This window comes from Ochlerotatus camptorhynchus, unplaced genomic scaffold, assembly GCF_037179485.1.
Source record: "Ochlerotatus camptorhynchus isolate MF236.1 unplaced genomic scaffold, CSIRO-AGI_Acam_v1.1 ptg000434l, whole genome shotgun sequence".
Taxonomy (NCBI): Eukaryota; Metazoa; Arthropoda; class Insecta; order Diptera; family Culicidae; genus Ochlerotatus; species Ochlerotatus camptorhynchus.
In genome coordinates this window covers 1,764,193-1,784,448 of record NW_027040920.1, presented here as the reverse complement: position 1 = coordinate 1,784,448, position 20,256 = coordinate 1,764,193, and the positions used below count along the sequence as shown (strand labels likewise).

Below are 20,256 nucleotides of genomic sequence, written 5' to 3'. Positions count from 1 at the left end.
ACGTTATGTTCGATTCCCTAAAAAAAACTATTGGATATGAGTTTACGGTTGAGATATGTTAAACAGTTCAGTTGCATCAATGCCGAAAATAATCAGTGTATGTCCTCACAAAGCGCTCACCTTTATCGGATTTATGATGTTACTTAAAGGGTTTGAATTTTTAATGTTAAGGTTAACTCTTTGAATTGATTTATTTTTATTTATTGATTTGTTTATTTGTTAACTGAGAGAAAAAAAAACTATGATTTACATCATATTAAAGCCACTATACTTATAAAAAAAAATAATCTCTTTATGATGGTGTAGTGAACGGGACTTGGTCAATTACACTCAATTCTGTTTTTTAACGCGATTTTTTTTTCGATTTTGGTCTCATTTAGGATGATTACAGAAATGTGAATACCATCATATTTAACTTTTTGAAACAAGTTACACTAAATTTGGTTGCAATTTGAGATCACACGAAAAAAATCGATTAAAAACAGAATTGGTTGGACTAACAAAAATCTAACTTACTAGAAACGAACTATTGACAACTGTCTAACTTATTTTCGATAGTTGTCAACGTACGACTAAATAGCTGATTTGTTAGAATTAAAAAAGTTCTTTTCATTCGCCAAAATTTACCAAACTACCGAAATGAATGTGCTCCATTGTTTCGATTGATTTTACAAAACTTTTCTCTCTCCTCGGCAACCAAATACGAAGGTATATAAAAATCCCTTGTTTCGATCAAAGTAGGACATAGGGGTGAACTTAATTTACAAACTTTCTATTAAAAAAAAAAACAAACAGAGAGACATTCACTTCGGTAAGTTTTAACACTAAAATATTACTCCCCATCGCATAGTGGTTATTAGATTGATTGACAGAAACACGAAAGAAAAACACGCTCATATCAACTATTTTCTGAACCAGTCATCCGTTTATTTCTTTGCTCGAAAGTGTGTTTGCTTCATAGTGTAACCTCTTTACGGGGTGAAACTACAAATCTCAAACATCGTGTTTGTTTCTCGACAACACAGAACTAATCCTACTAGACCTAGCGAATTTTGTTTTCAACCGAATGCCCAATCGAGTTCACAATCATAAGTTTTCGTAAATTTTGATTCAAGCCAATTAGGGGATTTATAACTGAATAAGAACAACAACATGACTGCAACGTGACGCCGCGGAATGGAAAGCGGTGACGTCTCTAAGCAGTGCGCATCGTCGCCGTCGGCATCGTCGTCGTCGCGGTCTTAGATTCTGCCAGCGAAGAGTCCCTCCCCGCGCTGGGTGTCCCACTTTTCAATCCAAGCATTCGGGCACAGATCGCCGTACACGTGCTTAAAGTACTGGCACACCTTGTCACCCTTGCCCTTCACCTTCTCGCAGCGGTGAAAGTCCAGATAGCTTTGGTAGCAGTACTTGGTTTGGTTAACGTTCGGGAAGCGCGGATCGAAGGGAGCCGCCTTCAGTGGGAGCGTACCGGTTGCTGCTGGGGCCATTTTTAGCGATTCAGTTCAAAGGGGCTTCAAGATGCGAGTTTTAATAGAAATAGATGAAACAATTGGGCTTTAAATATCAATCCTAACCGGATGCAGTCATGCACAAATTACTTTGACTTGGTGATTGATCAACTGCAATTTGTGCATGTTCCACGAAACAAAACAGACACGTGATTGAGTCATTCAAGAAAATGCATTTTGACCAGACGGGGAAAGACTTACACACCTAAAATTCTTACAAGCGAAAGGCAACAAACTATGCATTAGGTAAATAAACGGTCAGTGATGATCTGTTTTCCGGGTCACATCCGAAATGCAATCCATTTTCCCTTTAGTTAGTCAAAATTGGTTGGAAAATTCATATCGATTGTTCTTACAAAATAATGGTTACAGGAATAATACGATAAAGTCATACATCATTCACAATCATTCCGCTCATTCATCTACCGAAGAGAAAAAAAATATCACGCCAGCACTACCACGGTCTGAACCCCCCAATACTCTCTATTTAACCAATGGCCGCGTTTTGGAGTCGGCATCGCAGGATGCATTTTTGTACTTTTTGACCTCCTGCAGATAGAGATTCCATGCGTCGTTCGGTGTCTCGACGTACGATTCTTCGATCGGTTTTGGCTTCTTCACTATTCCCGTTTTGAGAATCTTCCCTCCCCTTCTTCGACCCACAATCGGTACCGGTACTGGTTGCGGTTGGGGCTGCTGGATCACTTTCACTTGAGTCGAACTAGCTACTGTTGCTATTGCTACTGCTGCTGGTGGAACTGCCGCTGCACTGCCCCCAGGGGGATAGTACTGACTCTGTGCGGCGCAGCACTCTTCTTCCACCGGAATGACTTGCTGTTGCATTCTCTTAAACATCTCCAGGAAGGAACCATCGTTTGCAAATCCCGTTGCAGTGTTGATCGCAGGCGAAGGTTTTGGCTTGGGATACAATTTACCCTCGGCTGCCAGATGAGCTTGCAATTTTTCCTGCATCTTCTTCTGGAACTCGATACGTTCCTCTTCGGTTTGAATCTCCGGAACGTACTCCATCTTGGAGCTACTGCCGTTGGTATTTGCGCTGAATGTTTTGCTAAAGCTGGCCTTAGGTTCCGGCTTATCAACAACCGATGAACAACTATTGCTATTCGAATTATCCGCATCCATTGATTTCAACTCAGATCCAGTCTCGCTATTGTTTGTTTCGTTGCGCGATTTTGCACTGGCTGCTGCTGCTGCCGCTTTCATATCGGATAGTTTCCTCAAATTTTGCAGCTCCTGTTCAATCTCAATCGACAGATCTCTCCGACCTCGTTCCCGGTCCTTGGAGTAAGTACTTCCTTCCCGAGAACGTGACCCATCGCGCTGGCGCTCGCGCGATCGCGATCGACTTTTTCTACTGCGATCCCGTTTACTACTGCTGCGATGGTCACGTTCTCTATCTGATCGCTCCCTATGGGAACGCTCTCGGTGCCGATCTTCCCCCCGGTAGCGATCGGTGGTCCGGTGGCGATCATCCCGATGATTGTCATCGCGTCGACGTTCACGACTCCGGTCTCGGTTCCGGTGCGGGCGATCCCGATCCCGATCGCGATCTCGATCTCGCTCTCGATCTCGATCGCGGTGCCGCTGCTCGTCGCGATGCTTATCGCGATTCGACGAGGAACGGGGCTCTTCGTCCTGCATGTGATCGCCTGATGGACGGGATTGGCCGGTGAAGGTCAGGATCCTGAAAATACACAGTACTACACATAAGCAACAGTGTGACCAATTGCCTTTGCGGTTGATGTTTCCCAAAAACACGGATACAAGAACGAGACAGGAAGGAAGAGCAAAGTAGGAGGAACTCAAAATAGGAATGGGTGTGTGTGTGTATAGGTTTCACAGTTTACTGATCCAGGTGATAAATTTGCTCGGATATGTAGGTTATTCTGATTTTGCCAATCGTAATTTTAGGTCCACTGGCAACATCTTTAAATTTGTTGCAATTTGACAACCAGCCCTCTTGGAAGGCATTCCTATTAGTTCAAGTCGTAAACCCTTTGGTTTACCAACGGGTGTTCAGAATCTTCAAGTTAAGATTCAATCGTGTACTGCCGGTGGACGCATGGTTTTCCCATGTCTGTGTGAAATCCCATAGCTCATGGGAAAATCTATAGTACACAGTAATAACTCGATTTAGACAGCCCGCTTTTAGAAAATATTTTGTAATATTCTAATTCTACGAAACCCATGCCCTTATTTAGTGGTCTTATTGCACCAAAATACACAATAAACATCTATGTTGAAGATGAATGAGAAAGATTTGGAATTACGGTTATGTGTAATTATTGATAGGTACAAGTCTGATGCTGACAAAATCGGGTCATTACTGTAATATTGATCTATAAAATTAAATGCTTGTGCTCTAGTGTTGGCGATTAGAAAAAAAACATTTGAATTACAGTGAATTCTCCATATCTCATTAGGTGGCCTCTTACTATAGACTATGTCGATGGATATCTCGGTCCCTCCAAACGGTCTAAGAGGCTAATTGAGTTCTCTATATCGATATCCTTCTATCTCAGCGGTTCCCTAGAAATCCCTAGAGATATGGAAAGCTACTTCTACTTCTTCTACTACTACTTCTGTGTACAGCAAAGGACACCCAGGCCTTAGACCTATATGGTAAGGTAAGTAAGAGTTGGCTGTTCATAAACTACGTAGACAGCTTTTAGACCTCCCCTTCCCCGTGTAGGCCATCGTTCTTACAAATGTTTAGAAATTTCTATGGACCGTAGACACTCACCAACCCCCCACCCCCTAAAGTGTCTACGTAGTTCATGAACAGCCCCTAACTGTATATCCAAAATCCAGAGACGATGTTAAATAAGAGACGGAGACGCGCAAAGACTGCAGCCAGATTTTCAGCCAGATGCTGGTTTATTGTTGATATTTAAAATATTATAATTGAGTTATAAGTGAAATTGGACAGGGCTGGAATATTATTGTTATTCACCAGCTGTATTCTCGTTTTTTTTCATGAAAAATTCGCTCCAGCACAACGAAATACATCCGACACAGGCTCTGTAACAAAGATCAACGCGTTTCCAGGGTAATTTTTCAAGATAGTAAAATTTGTGAAAGACTTCAAATGAAGAGATTTCTTTCTACATGTATGAGCAACAATAGCAGATTGAATAATTTTGTGCAACGCTCTGTAGAATATACCCACCAATGTATATTTGGTTTCACTAGAATTGTCACAAATTGAGTCTGCAAATACTTCGATTGAAATACGATATAGGTACGGTTAAAAAAGTAATCATTTTACCGTGACGCTGAAGCAGACGACAGTCGCTCAAATTAAAAGTCACTCGAAGTAAACACAACATTGAAGTTTCCAAACCCTGCAGAAAAATAACTTAGTTGGCCGTGCAACCAGATTTACTTTAATTCTCTCCGCGCGTCTCTGCCAAAATCCCTTCAAGTTGAGAACACAATAATTGATTGACAATTACGGCTGTCTTAACGTCTTTCAGCGGCGTCAGAGAGTAAATCTCGACCAACAAAAAAGGGCAGCCCAGCATTTGTAAACAAAATTAGTAATGCTCTTTTCTCGCGAACCGAAGCTCGCCTTACCAAACCAACAACGGCTCTACCCCGTTTAGCAAAATTCCGTTTGATATAAATGACATTTGGCATAAACACGAGACAAGAACACATATTCTGTTGATGTACAGCCAGGAGGCAATGGAACTATTTATCGATATAAGTAGCCGTTTTCCACAAGTATGCCAATTATGCCATTATGTCAAACGGCAGTTATTCCAAATGACATAATGCCAAACGCAAGGTGGTCAGTGAGTTTTCATTTATAAATTCCTGGTTTTCCGGGTTCAAATTAAAAAAAAAAACAAATCCCATATTTATAAATCTATTTAAGTCCTGGAAAGTTTTCGAGGCTATGCAAGTTGTAAAAAAATATAGAACACCTATCATGGAGACCAGCAAGTTCCGATTAGCAATTCCTCCGTATTTCCCCCGGAATTTTGAAAATATGCGAAGTCTTCAAACTGTATCTATGAAAAATCACTCAATCCTTCCTCTAAAGTCATTTTATGATTCTCAAGCATTCTCTTAAAAATCAATTCCGTTCATAGAGTTATTTTCTGAATTCTACTAAAATAAATTTGAGATTCTCTCTGGTAGAAAAACAGGTAGTCACGAGACGCCTCTGTGCTACAATGAGTGGTAGACAATTAAAGACTAACTAAAAGTAAATTGGTACGCCCCTCGAGGGCCGCTAGCACGCCTCTAGAGTTGGGAATCGAAAATCTTTGACAGTGGTTTGTTTACACTTCTATAGAGAACAACTGGTGCAAGTTTGATCAAAGTAGTCGATCGCGTTCAGAAATAACGTCAAATGGAACTTGGAAAGAAGAAAACATATTTTACACAAACACCAGGAAAATCCGGAGTGGTTCGGTTAAAAGCTGGCTACTGAAGATACCGAAAACAACAGTTTGTCGATTGCTCAAAACTTACAAGGAAACCCTGAGTCTGGAAGGGAATCAGCAGACCTACGAAAAAACTGGAACCAGGGATCGTCAGGTGCGTTAAAGCCAACCCCGGTCTTTCGATCCGAGATGTGTCCAGAAGCTACAACGCCAACTTTCATACGGTGCGGAACATCCTTGCCAGTAAACATCCGAACCGGCACATGAAGCTGAATTCCAATGCCAAAAAGCGTGCAAGGCTCTTGTACGACCGTGTTTTGACGAAACACAAAGGCTGCACTTTGATCGATGACGAAACATACGTCAAACTCGCTTTTAAGCAGCTTCCCGGTCAAAAGTATTACGAGAGTACTACGACAGGCCGAATCACGAAAGGCAGAAAAAGCTCGGGAAAGCGACAAAGTGGACCGGTGCGAGCGCGCGCTCCACTTTGTCGCTTTCCCGATTCGGGCTTTTGTTAATTTGTTTTTAATAAATTAAATAACATTACTAAACTAAAGTTACAATAATAATTATCCTGCATCTTCAAAATAAAATATAATAGAAGATACTTAATAGCCATTCGATTTCCGTAATGAAAATTTAAAAAAATTTGGGTAGCTTTAGTTTTATGTTTGCTTGAATGTTTAACGACGATTTAATGACAAGATGGCTTCGTTTTTTTTGTGAATGCGGACAATTCAACGAGGCGACTCAGTTGTAAAAGCAGAAAGGCTTCAGATGCTGAATGAGAGAGAAAGTGATAGCTAGCATGTATTTTCCGGATGTTTGAGATGGCTTCGTTTAAGATGAAATTCAATATAGGAGGTATTCTCAAATCGAAAATCGTCATTAGCAGCGTTTTGCTGAACGTTCTAGTTACAAACATTCAACTGCTTGCGCAACTCGCTACCCAATCAGAATGTTGTGTATGCGTAAATAAACCGTTTACCTCTATCGCATTTCTCATGTCTTTACCCTTCTCTTACCCACAGTCAGCAAGTGAGAACACATCTATTCATTTTTTGTGAATGCAAACCATTTAACCTGGGTACTGCGGACTCACTCAATGTTCTTGTCACTTAGGAGCCAGTGTGAACTGTCAAATGGGAGCCAAACATTCAGAAGTAACACATGCAATTTCTGTTCTTATCTATCGTGAAGCATTGTAATATCATAAAAATGATAAATACTTTTTCATAACACATTCTTAATTTTAAGCTCTAAGACCAAAACCAAAGGACTCAGTGATGAAAGTATAAAAACCAGCATAGTTTTCAATTGCAGTAAAACATACTTTGGCGAAACATGTATGTAAACAAACTTAGATAGAGTCATGAGGGCTCAAGTACTCCTGGCTCAGAGTTGTTGGCGGGAATACACTGAGAAAGAGCAAAACAGTTTTAAACTTGAGTAAATTTTCAAGCAATTTTCCATTGGTTTGAAAAATAAAATCGATCGACTCCGCAGTACCCAGCATTTAACGAGCCGAGTCGGTTTTGCGAGCAGAAAGGCTAACAGATTGTTTGGATGCGGTTTTCAACCAATTCAGTTTTTGATAAATTTTCGGCCTTTTTGGTTTTCGGCCTTTTTGGTTTTCGGCCTTTCCGATTTTCGGCCTTTTGTGTTTCGGCCTTCCGTACGGGTCCCAAGTTTTACATCGCGACTGGACTTGGGGATGTGCCGGGAAGATTCAAGTTCGTGTTTGCCGACAAGTTCGCGAAGAAGGCCGTGATTTGGCAAGTGATTTGCAGTTGTGGCCTAAAGACGGAACCATTCTTCACATCCTCGACGATGACATCCCAAGTTTACATCGAAGAATGCCTGAAAAAGCGTGTATTGCCGATCATCCGCAAGCGTAGGGGCAAAGTCATCTTGTGGCCCGATTTGGCCAGCCGCCACTACTCCAAGGTGCTTCCCCAAGCTAATGAATCTCGACCAATCGAAAAATACTGGGCAATTTTAAAGCAGCGATTTCGACGATGCGGCGGGACAGTCAAGGACATATAGCAAATGCGGGCAAAATGTAAGAAATGCGCTGAATCCGTGTCCGTTTTCACTGTGCGGGCACTGATGGGCTCCACCAAGAGGAAGGTTCGAGATTTCTTTCGAACTGGAGAAATGTATCCATCTAATGCTGTATTTTGGAAGTTTTAATAAAAGTACTGTAAAGCAACCATTAATGGACTTTTTAAACTTATTGAATCACGAATTAACAGTCTTTTTGTGCGTACCAATTTACTTTTAGACAGAATTTAACAGTCCAACAAATCTCTGCAGAAAAATCTATGAAACTCTTCTCAAAACAATGGTAAACTTTTTCTTGCTTGCTTAATTTTTTTTAATTCACTTGAATTCTCCTTGAAATTCCCATGCAGTTCACCTCAGAATAGTCTTAAACTTTTGCTCAGAATTATATTGAACTAGATATACTCTAAAATCCTTTGAAAATTCACGTAGAATTCCCTTTAAAATTAATTTGATTCGAGATCTCTTTGAAATTATCCTCGGAATTTCCTTAAAACTCTTTGCATAATTTCTTTGGAATTGTAGCCTCAAAATCGCCCTTGGTATTTTTCACCGATCTTGGAAGCCTCTACACAATCGCTATGGAATTTTCCACTCAGCTACTTTTTTTTTACAAATACCTATGCGAATATCAAACTTTTCACTCTCGAAATTTCGCACATTATTTTTAATTCAGATAAATTTTGCACAACGGAGAGGGTCTAGTATAAGAGAGGTGCGGACTGGCTGGTTTTGAGACAAATGAATTTTCAAAGCCAGAGCCAATCGACCAGCGTCTATCTTGATTGCATTGGCAGTGTTGCTAGAACCCACCCAGGCATAGGTTGCCAAGGCAGTTTGTTTTAAATTCGCTCCTCTCTTATAGTCAAAACTAGAAATACTCAGAGGGAGAGATAGGCGGAGAAAATAAAATACAATTCGGCAGCAGGAATTTGTTCCTAAATAATCTTGCAACGCTTGCTAGAAGCTAGCATTTCAAATGATTTTTATTATTGATTCGATTTACGTGCAAAATAATAATTGATTGCATCGCAATATTTTGCACATTTCTTGGTGCCATTCATTAACCAACGAAGATCAATTGATCAATAGAGTTAGAATATTGTTTTTGGTTCCAACAACTAGTTGAATTTGAGAAGCACACAAAACATAAAGGTGATTGAATTTCTGTTCGATTGCAATACTCTCAAATTTATTCTAGTAAGAATAAGAAATCCTCGGAAAAATTCTAATTGGAATGTTCGATTGGCTCAGATTTTGACAGTTCACCCGCATAGAAAAGAACCATTTCTAGAACGGTTCAAACTTCACTGGAACCTTACTAGCTATGTTAACTTTATACAAAATAGTTTTGTTATGGTTTATGGAATGTAATAAAAAGAAAAGAAACATTACTTTCTACTGCTACAGTTTCTGGTATGTTCCAGCTACATTTTGTTACGGTTGATCAAATATACGAAACTATATTGAACTGTTTCAAAACATTACGAATAAAAGTTGTATACAACTTGTACAATGCTTACGTGTTTCGCTTATGGTTGCTTTATGTTTTTACAACTGGCACAAACAGAGGAAAATGCTTTTCTTTGGAACGGCGGCCATGAGTTCACGGTGTTTTTGCTTATTATTTTATTTTTAAAACTTTACTCCAAATGGAAAACCTGTTTTATCGTTGAGAAAAATGAATAACGTAAGTAATACCAGCTTAAATATAAAGTATTTCTAAAAAAAGCATGTATTTCCTACAAAAATATCTAGGGCCTTTGACAATCCCAGCCATCATGGATAATAAACAACGGTCTACATGGGTTGGAAATTTTGATTCTTCTGGCTCACATCAACCCAAACAGGAAATCGAAGCAGGTTCAAATAGAATAAAGGTTCGTTTTGCAGGGTGTATTTTTTTAGTGCTATGTTTATATGAAGAACAATAAAAACAATTCCCAAGTGAAGGGAGAGGTATTGACAAAAAGCAATCTTGTAAATCACATTAAAATTAAAGAACAAACTATATCTGCTGAATTCCACATAAACTACGACAGTAAGTCAATAAGTATGGTCATTTCTACCCGTTCATAGTATATATTGAAGTTAACAACAATGGTTGGTTCTAAAACGTACTACCTTATTCGAACGTTAATGGAAATAGGTTTCACATTGCCAACTTGAACCTTTTCTGATGTGGTTAGGCTATAGTTTCTTTGCAAAAAATGTATAGGAAAAATTGAGATTTCGTATGGTGAACGTTCTTAACCACCCATTATTCGTATGGTTAGGTCTTCGAAAACCTTAATCAATATGGTCAAAACTTTACCTAGGTATGGTTCGATTAAAGTTGACTGAACCATTCTCATTATGGTTTTCACAGGAAGATAAACCATTTTCAATGTGGTAACCGTATGGTTGTTATTTATGCGGGCATTTGGCTCAAAACATTCTCTCCGCCCATCTCTCCCTCTGAGTATTTCTAGGAAATACGTAACAAATCACTGTCAAACTCATTTTGACAGATATAATTTCATAGGGGAAATGGCTCTAATGTTGGCTTATGGATCTAAGATTGGGCCCATCGCTAAAAATCTGATATTTATCAATTTTATCTAGATGAACGCGTCATTGGGACGGTATTAACTCTTCGGGCACTGAACCATTTTATATACCTCGGAGCCCCAAACCTAAAATGAAGTCGACATTTTTTGGAGGTCGCTCACTGTTTTTGCAATATTTCCGTCATTTTTTAACCGATTTTCGATGTTTTGGTTTTTTTTGAAAGGGTATTAGTTTGCCTTTATTATGTTATAATCGATTATGTCATATAGTTCCGTGGCCACATCGTAAATTCCGGATTAATTTCTGTCGAATCGGTAGACAAGCCGTTTCAACAAGTTAGAAGTGATTGATTTATCCCATCGCAATTTTTCCTGGTAGCCTACAAAATTATCTAATAGATTGCACTATAGTCATTTTTCTATTTGAACTACTGACCAAGTACTAGCCGTAGGAGTATGATCCATGGGACTTTCAAAGGAATATTTATCTTTTAAAGTTGGACATGTCGTGCGATGCATGTTTCGCACAAACCCGATGAAATATAAATAATGTAGACTATAAGATATAATTTTGATCAATCTGGTAATGCATTAACATGTCGCAGATTACATAGGGAAGAGCACTACTTCCGCACAGGACCCATTTTCGTCGCCCCCGCCGTGTCTCGGATGTCCCTCAACTCGTTGAGCTGATTTTCCGTTTAAGTATAACTAGATTATGTTGAACATCACGTTCAAGAAATTAGCTCAACTGGTTGAGGAACAGTCGAGAGGTAGCGGTGAACGACGCAAATGGGTCCTATGCCTAAAGTGCACCCCACACGACAGTTTTTATTGACAATAATCATATTGTCAATACATATTATATTGACGTGAATATATCGATATTGACAATATTTATGTATTCACATCATCAATAATATTGTCAATACTTAGAAGTATTGACAATATTTATTACCGTGTGGGGTTCGCTTAAGCAGTGCTCTTCCTTACTTATTAAAAAAAATGTCTCTACATATATGCATTCCTACCCATACAGCGCAACCAAAAAGGTTTATCAACGAGGAGTTTTTACATGCAATTTCAGAACAAAGAAGAAAACAGCAAATTATTTAAGGCGATTCCTTGTAGAGTCCACAAATGGCCGCCACGTAGGCTTTACAAGCAATTCCACTAAAAATTTTCACGTTCACAAATCTCGGAAATTAATGCCTCATTTCACCTGAAATTACTACTTCGTGTATGCTGCAGTGCAAGAAACGAGAAGTAACAGTTTCATTGTAGTACGTGTCGTGGAAGCTGATATTTGTGCACTTAAAGTTTCGAAGTGGTTACAAAAAAAAAGGATCTCACAACAAATCACCTTAATAGAAAGGTGTCCTTGAAAACCCCCTTTCCTCGCTCTACGTTATTCGTAAGACGCAATATGTAGGGGACAACAGTCCAAAATGCACCCCGGGGCAAAACGCCCGATGCGATTTTTCATGGTATTCCCGTTTTAATTCATTAATTTGACAAGCCACAAGGCTAGTTTAGTACTTAAACTAGCATTTCGGCACAAAAAATCCCAGAATTAAGAGTGGAATAGCTATGAAAAATCAAATCGGGCGTTTTGCCCCGGGGTGCATTTTGGGCTGTTGTCCCCTATGCATGCATAGCAGTGGGTGCAACTTTGTTCCTAACGCGTTCTTCGGGGTACTGCCTTCCCCCGAAGAACGCGGTAGGAACAAAGTTGCACCCACCGCTTTCATTCAGTTGTTTTGTAACCAACCGATCTGATTTTTTGTATGTGATTAGTCTAGGGTGGGCACTGATCACATACAAAAAAAATCAGATCGGTTGGTTACAAAACAACTGAATGAAAGCGGTGGGTGCAATTTTGTTCCTACCGCGTCCTTCGGGGGGATACAGTATACAGTAGCTATGGTTTATTATATGTGTAAGCACGCTGCACAAGAAATTAGTACGCATTTCGAACTTGTTCAAACAAGACGTTGCCGACCTAGCAAGTGCTTCATTCATTTTTTCACAATGGATTCAGACACTGCAGCTGAGGAAGATTTTGAAATCGGCATCAATTCCGATATCGATTTATCTGACGTGGATCGTGTATGGGAGGAAGAACAAGAGGATCCAAAAGAAAATGACATTGTTAGCGCGGAAGAAGAGTTGGAGGATATAGCACTGAGCCATTCACAAGCGTGGTACGAATCAAAAACAGGTAAGTTTTAAGGCTACGTCATCGCAAATCGAATGAATTGAGAAAAAGTTTATCAAATGTTGTTGGACAGGATTCATATGGACGAAAACACCAGCATCCTCTGAAATATTTCGTGTTCGACCTCCCAATAAAGGATTGAGTGCTTATAGTCAGCATGTTACATCTATCATGGATTGTTTTAAATTATTTATTTCTGATGGAATAATTCAAAAAATTATTCGCTATACGAATGAACATGGACGCGACGATCCCAAAGAGAAAGACTGGAAGGAATTAACGGAAAAAGAGGTCTGGGCATTTTTTGGATTATTGATGATAGCTGGTGTACAGAAACAACGAAAAACACCAATAAAAACGCTTTGGACTACTGAATATTTTCTCCGCCAAGCATTTTTTCCGACAGTTATGTCCAGAAGTAGGTTTCAAGCCATTATGAGACATCTGCGATTTGATTGTCGCACTGATCGTAGTTTATTGCTCAAAAATAATGATCAGCTAGCGGCGATTCGGTTGGTTTATGATGAGTTTGTCAGCAATTGTATAAAAAGCTACAATCCATCCCAAATCATCACAATCGATGAAAGGCTAGTTCCATTCAAAGGAGGATGTAAATTTGGAGTTTACATGAAAAACAAACCTGGTCGGCATGGATTGAAAGTATGGGTTGCAGCAGATTCAGAAAATGCCTACGCCTGCAATCTACAAGTTTACTTCCCAGGTAATAGGTGTTCCTACTTTTGTAACATATATTGAAACTTTCTGGTCTTGTTATAGGGTCACATTTATTGTCAAAGACAACTCAAGGAAGCAGTAAACAGTTGCCGAGTGAAGTAGGAAGCACAACCAAATTGAAGAAAAAGTGTATCCGATCAAAGAAAACCGTCAAAGTTCTAAAAAAACCTAAAATACGAGAAGAGAACCAAGGTCGTCGAGTTGTTATGGACTTGGTACAACCTTTTCTGGATCAGGGAAGAGAAGTAGTAGTTGACAACTTTTTTTCCTCAGTAGATTTGGCAGAAAAACTACTTGAGAGGAAAACTTACTTGACAGGAACTCTGCGTAAAAATAAAAGAGAAATCCCGTTAGCATTTTTGCCTTCAAAATCTCGCAAAGAGCATTCATCTTTAATTGGGCACAAAAAACGGTTAACATTAACCTCATACGTACCCAAAAAGCACAAAGCTGTTCTTGTGCTGTCCAGTAATCCTCATATTCGAGGCATATCTTTCTCTGAAAAACATAAACCAAATATTGTATTGCATTACAATGCTTCAAAAGCAGGAGTTGATACTTTAGATCAGGTCACAAGAGACACGTCATGTGCCAGAATCACGTATCGTTGGCCTGTGCGATTATTTTGGGATATTCTTGATATTGCTCTGTATAATTCGTACATTATTTTCATTACCAAATATCCTGACTGGAACAAAAATAATTCTGGCAGACGAACGCTATTTATAAAATATGCATCTTATTTTATGGTAGAAGATTTCGTTACTCAGAGATTCGAAAAATCTGTTGCTGGTGGAATACCACTTGAATGTCAAGATGACATGCACATGTTATTGCAGCACATCGATGAAGTACGACGAAATCTGCCAGGATACTCACAAAATGCTGAAAATGACGCTCAGAGTTCTGCAAACCCTCCTGAAAATCGTATTTCTTGTGCAATATGTAGCAATCGTCGCAAATCTACAACCCTCTCATGTGAAACGTGCAAACAGTATTATTGCCAAAAACATCGATGGGAAAAGAAAATAATCAGCTGTATAAAAGACTGCTCATCAGATCGTAGAACACACGCCAAAAAATCTAGGAAGACTGTTTGCGAGTGCGGAAAACGAAGTACAGTAACATGTGTGAATTGTAGCTTATGTATTTGTTCAATCCACAGGAAAACAGAAGTGCAATATTTTTGTAAAAATTGCTATGTGGCTTGAACGGAAATGTATTTGGTGCATTATTATTTGTTTTTATCAGGACTGAATGATAAATAAAAATTTAAACAAACTAAACAAAAGCCACAAATCAATTGGTCTGAATGAATGAAATAAAAATTGGGGTAGGCTAGGGGTTAGGAGTTATTTATCTTTTAATAGTTTAAACTATTGGGGCATAAAAAAATAAAATTAAACATTTGACTTCCAAACCAGCTTCTACAACAGTTTGGTAAAAGCGTAACTCATGAAAAATTGTCTGAATTAAAAAAAAAAATGTTTTCTTCACCGAAAAACATAAAAAACTTTATTTTTCCAAATGAACCCCATTTTTGAATTGTATTTTAAGATTTTATTTTCTGGGAAGTCAATTTAATTACTTACAAAGTTACAATATGGACGGCTTGCATGGGCACTTTTGCAGGAAAAAGTTTGACTAACAATACATTTTTCTGTCTCCTTTAAAAATATTCTAAGCAAATATAATTTTCATGCAGCACCCTCCCAAATTAGAGTAAAAATGTTGTGGATGAGAGGACTTTGAGAACGGGCACCAAAATATTGTATATACCTCCGAGCCACTAACCAGAAATTAAGTCGGCATTTTTTGGAATTCACTCACACGCGCACTCACGCAATAAATTCGATAATTTAAACCATAATAATGTTCGATGATTTTTAAATAATTTAGAAATGATGGCTTAATTCCACAGTATTTTTACCAAGAAGCCAATAAAAATATCGAATAGGAAGCTCCATGTTTACTTTTTTTTGGGTAACTGATCGAGCAGAAGATGGCCTATGGAACTATTAAAGGGACAATCATCTCCAGCAAGTTAACCATAACGTAAGACACATATTTTTGTTCAATCTCATGTGTTATAATATTGCAGATTGCATATTTATTTTTAAAAAATCGACGGTGCCTTGATTATGTACACAGATTGGTTTTCGCCTTGCTTTGCGGCTCCATTTTCTCTCACTATTCTGCGCTCGCTGGACGATGAGCAACAAAGTTTCTTCAATTTACGAAGGATAGTGTCATGTGTAATAGTGACTCAGAGTTAATTGAAATAAAATCAACCTAAGTAGGTTGACTGAAATAAAAACAATCTGCTTATTAAACCCACTGTAAGGGCACGTACTTTCTTCCAGAACATCCTCAAACATTATGAATGTGGTCAATTGGTGGAAAACTGACTTCAAATGTGATGCAAAAGCTATATTTTATCAAGCAGTAGGGAGATAATTTGTCGCTCACCATGATTATCTAGCGGCGCCGGTGGTGCAGTGGTAAGCGTGATTGCCTCTCACCCCAGCAGGCCTGGGTTCAATCCCAGTCGGCGCTGCCGGGATGTTCTGAGGCATAACATTTCTGATCACGGGAAGTAATGTCGTTGGTCCCCGGTTCATGAGTTGATGGGTCGATAAGGAAGGTCCAGGTGTGAGAGCTGCCTCCCTGGCGGCGTCGGTAGCATTGGTGCTCAGCACGGAAAACAAGATCGACGTAAAACAAATCCAAAGAAAAAAAACCATGATTATCTCACGAAAACAAATGTCATTTTGAGGTTTGCATCGGTTATCTTTCAAAGTCCAGAACTCGGTCAGTAGTACAGTTAAAAATTTGTAAGTGGTACATTCTATTAGATAATTTTATAAGCTTTCAGGCAAAAATACGAAACCCCAAATCAATTCATTTTAACTTTCAGAAACGGCTTGTCTACCAATTCGACAGAAATTAACCCGAAATTTGCGGTGTTTTACATGACCGTGTAGCCTTATCAGCTAGTTCACAAAAAAGTTGAAAAAATAACCTTTAAAACGGTAAAAAAACATTTAAAAAAGGATGAGTAGAACCCGAGATACATTATTTTGAAAAAAAGTGTCGACTTCATTTTCAGTGTGGTAGTCGAAGAGTTAATAGATATTTTTGGTCGCTCGAATCTTAGTCGATTGCTGAATTTATATATGGGCTATGGCCTAATTAGGGGCATTTAGGCCGATATTACATCCATTTCCCCTACATGTTTTAGGTAAGTGAGGGGAAAATAATAAACAACTTTACACGGCGCAGCACAGGCTAGTGTGCGTGCGTTAAAAGTCACAGTCAAAGTATTTTGAAGACAGTTCCAGGTGAAGTATCAAAAATCTTCTGAGGGAAGTGGAAGGAAATTTCCGGAATTAGTCAATTACAACTTCCAGGGAAGTTTTCAGTTCTAGTTTAAAACATTTTCGAGGAAGTTTGAAGAACTTCTAGATGAATTCGAAAACTAAATCTACGAGATTTCGAAAAAATACGCTTCTTGAAGTTGTAAAAGCTTACTGAGGAAGAAGCAAACAGGGTTCTCCTGGAATAGACCAGAAAAAGCTTCAGGAGAAAAACATCCAACGTAAACCAAAGAGTTAAGTCGCAGTTAGCCGAAGAAAAAAAAATTCTTGAATATCCCTTGAATAAGCCGGAAGAATCTTCCGAAAGAAATCCGTAGACCGATACTCCCAGGCGATACAAAACAGAATTCTGGGCGATGTCGGAAGAATCTTCCAGGGGAAATCGATTGAAAATATCGGAAGAAGCTCAAATAAACTAGCAAGATAAGCTTTGGTATGAGGTCGGAAGTACTTTCCAGGAGGAACCAGAAGAACATCTGAAGAAATTACTGTAAAAAGTACATCCGGAGGAAGTCGGACGAAAATACCGGGAAAACAGATGAAACTTCCGGACAATGTCACAAAAAAAACGTTTAAGAAAGGAAGAGGGAAGAAAACCTTTTGGGAAGCCAGAACTCTTTATGTATCGTTCAACAGAAATTCAAGCCCAACAATTGAAAAGGCCATCCGTTATGTAAACAAACCTTGTAAAACCTTTTTGTCACGAACCGAAGTCCACCAACGCAAACCACCAAATTCGCGGGTTATTCGCGAAAGAGACAATCGATGAAGAAAATCGATCAACGAGGATAGGCCCTTTTCAAATGTTGCACATATTTGTTAGTCGATATAATTATTTCTAGATTCCCGGGAAGAGCCATCTGCTGTTTCTTGATTCCCGGGTGGTCAAAAAAGGCCGGGAAATGGAAACACTACTCAGGATTCATTACTCTCGAAATTGCCTTGGAAATTTCATTAGAACTCTGTAAAACTTCTTCTCAAAACTTATTTAGAATATTCATTAGAAATGGTCCTGGAATCCTCTTCACAATCAACATGAACTACCCAAAACATGTACTCTGAACTCACACAATTATTAACTTGGAATTCTAATCAAAACTTTTTAAGAGTTCTTCCCAAAACTTCCTTGGAATTTTTCGCTGAAATACCTTCTTGTTATCCCTAGAATTTATTCTAAAATCTTAATAGTTCTTCAAAGTGACTGTATCCTGAAAATCAAAATTCACGGGCTTTTCCCGGTTTTTGCTGGTGATTTCTAATTCTTATAATAACTTGTAAACTAACGGAATTTTACACTGAGCACTAAAAGTTACATGCTTTGTTCAGGAAATATCGTGAAAAATTAGGTTGTCGCATCCAGAGCCTACGAACACCTACGAATTTTCAACAGCGTTTTTCTCAGCTTGCTGTTTTTTTTCCAGATGGAACTGATAAGCTTTTATGGGCAGTGAACTTCATATTAAAATTATTTATATTTCATCTGAAAATTCACATTTCCCCTGGAAGTCTTCATGTGTGTGCACTTTTGAAAGCCTTTAGTACTTAGAACTGGCTCTTGAAACATTCACAGCGCTTCTGAGCTATATAATCGCCTGGTTACTCCAAACTGTTCCTAGAATATTGAAGAATAGTGTCTCGTGACCCTCGTCTGCATTTTTCATTTTCTCGAAAGCTACTTTGGTGTCCAATAAACTATTTTGTTGCTATTAGATAGTATTTCCCCATTTTGATTAGATATGATGAGACGATCGTATTACTATAATGCAGTTATTGTTCGTTCACCGATCAAATCTTCGATCGTATCAAGCCGTAGATTGGCATAAGAAAAGACAAAAGGAAATGAAAACCTCCACAAACTAACCAAACCGATCAAATGTTTCTCCTAGCTAATACCGAAACTCATTCACTTCCTGAAAAACCCCCCCTAAACTGCCCAAACTTTCTTTTCGCACAGAACACTGCTATGAATCCAGAGAGCCATCGACTGGCATGGCATGTAACGTCCTAGGCAAAAAGATAAATATTTTCCAAAAATCATTCCCAGCACCGTAGGATCAAACTGTGAAACCGACACACACGAATAGTAAACCAAAGAGTAGAAAAGTGTAACTGTAAAACAACAACAAATAGGAAACTTTCGCTAGAACAGTGTGTAGTAGCAGTGATGAGAGTATATATATGAAAATAAGCATAAAATGGTACATTACTCTGAGTGGGACGGTTCTCCTGCGTTCTTCTGCGCTCAATCCGGATCCGAACCTTCTCGCAACTTCCGTGATAATACAGGCAACAGCAACAGCAACAGCAGCAGTAGTAGCAATCAGGTTCCTCGCCGGCTGCACTCCACTCCGCTGGCTTCTTGCGAGCGCTTGACTGAATCTGAGTTTTCTGTGTGAGTCTCTGTCTCTGTTTAGATCTCGGTATTTTCGATCCTGAAAAAATGTGCACTCCAACGTGAATTTTTCTTCGAATTATGCGAAACTTACGCGGAATATAATTACTTTCGTTTGGTTTTGGCTTGTGGTTATATGCATTCCCAGATTAAGCTTTTTTTTCTGGAAATGTGTTTGTTTTAAAGCCCGATTTTTGTTTTTCGGCAAAAAGCCATTTTGAAGGGGTTCTTGGTAATCCTCGGTAGAGTGGAGAGAGACAGTCCATTTTCTGAACGGCTCCAGTCCTGGAACAACTCTCGTGCTGGAACACTCCCTTTTCTTTGGTATCAAATAAACATTTGCGGGAAAGGATACTCTTTTCGTTGCGTTAGCAAGTGACAGACGACCGAAAGGCGAAACGCTTATATAACAACAAAGAAATGGAGTGTGATTCGATGGAAAAGTCTCTTGATGTTCCGTGCAAGTTTTTCCTTCCGAAAAGGTTGCCGCTTCCGGTGGAGCCGGACAGTTGGCAACCGAAAGGCAAAACTCACATCTCTATGAGAACAACTTCCAGACATTACATAATTTTCGGCTTCAGCAGCCCCAACCAATTTTCTTCGTTCGCACACGGCCCAGCCCGAGTAGAATCCCATCATCCCTTTTCTACCCTCTTTTTTCCATCTCGCGTGAAACGCTCCCATTTCCCCGTTACCCATGAAAAACCTATCGTTCGACGTAAAAAATGCATTTTCTTACAGCGGAGAACATTGCGAGGGATGTCTGGCATCCGCTCCGGGGTGGAAAATTGCAAAATTACCTGATTCGGGATACGAATTGAAAATTTTTCGCACGCACTTGACACACACTGCTCTTACGACTGTGACCTGGACGAGCTAAGATGGCTGCTTGCTACGATTTTTCTAACTTGCGAGGAAAAAAGAACCCAGAGCTGACAGCGCTGTCACCCCCGTCGGTATAGCAGAACAATGTCTTAACGCCCCGCATCACC

At 39.2% G+C, this 20,256-nt stretch overlaps 2 protein-coding genes across 2 annotated transcripts; both read right to left on the bottom strand.

The window, feature by feature from the left end:
* Window positions 1-898: 898 nt before the first annotated feature.
* LOC135711732 (cytochrome c oxidase subunit 6B1-like) lies at window positions 899-20,203 on the bottom strand. Its single transcript, XM_065234700.1, has 2 exons — window positions 20,065-20,203; window positions 899-1,514 (listed from the first exon to the last, which is right to left on the bottom strand). Exon 2 carries the CDS (start codon window positions 1,488-1,490, stop codon window positions 1,242-1,244), a length of 249 nt encoding a protein of 82 aa, XP_065090772.1. The 5' UTR covers window positions 1,491-1,514; window positions 20,065-20,203; the 3' UTR covers window positions 899-1,241.
* On the bottom strand, window positions 1,521-3,568 carry LOC135711716 (zinc finger CCCH domain-containing protein 13). Its single transcript, XM_065234683.1, has one exon. It carries the CDS (start codon window positions 3,171-3,173, stop codon window positions 1,995-1,997), a length of 1,179 nt encoding a protein of 392 aa, XP_065090755.1. The 5' UTR covers window positions 3,174-3,568; the 3' UTR covers window positions 1,521-1,994.
* Window positions 20,204-20,256: the final 53 nt, after the last annotated feature.

Bases quoted from the DNA above. Each gene is read 5' to 3' on its own strand.
- LOC135711732 (XM_065234700.1), bottom strand. From the start codon at position 1,490: ATGGCCCCAGCAGCAACCGGTACGCTCCCACTGAAGGCGGCTCCCTTC.
- LOC135711716 (XM_065234683.1), bottom strand. From the start codon at position 3,173: ATGCAGGACGAAGAGCCCCGTTCCTCGTCGAATCGCGATAAGCATCGC.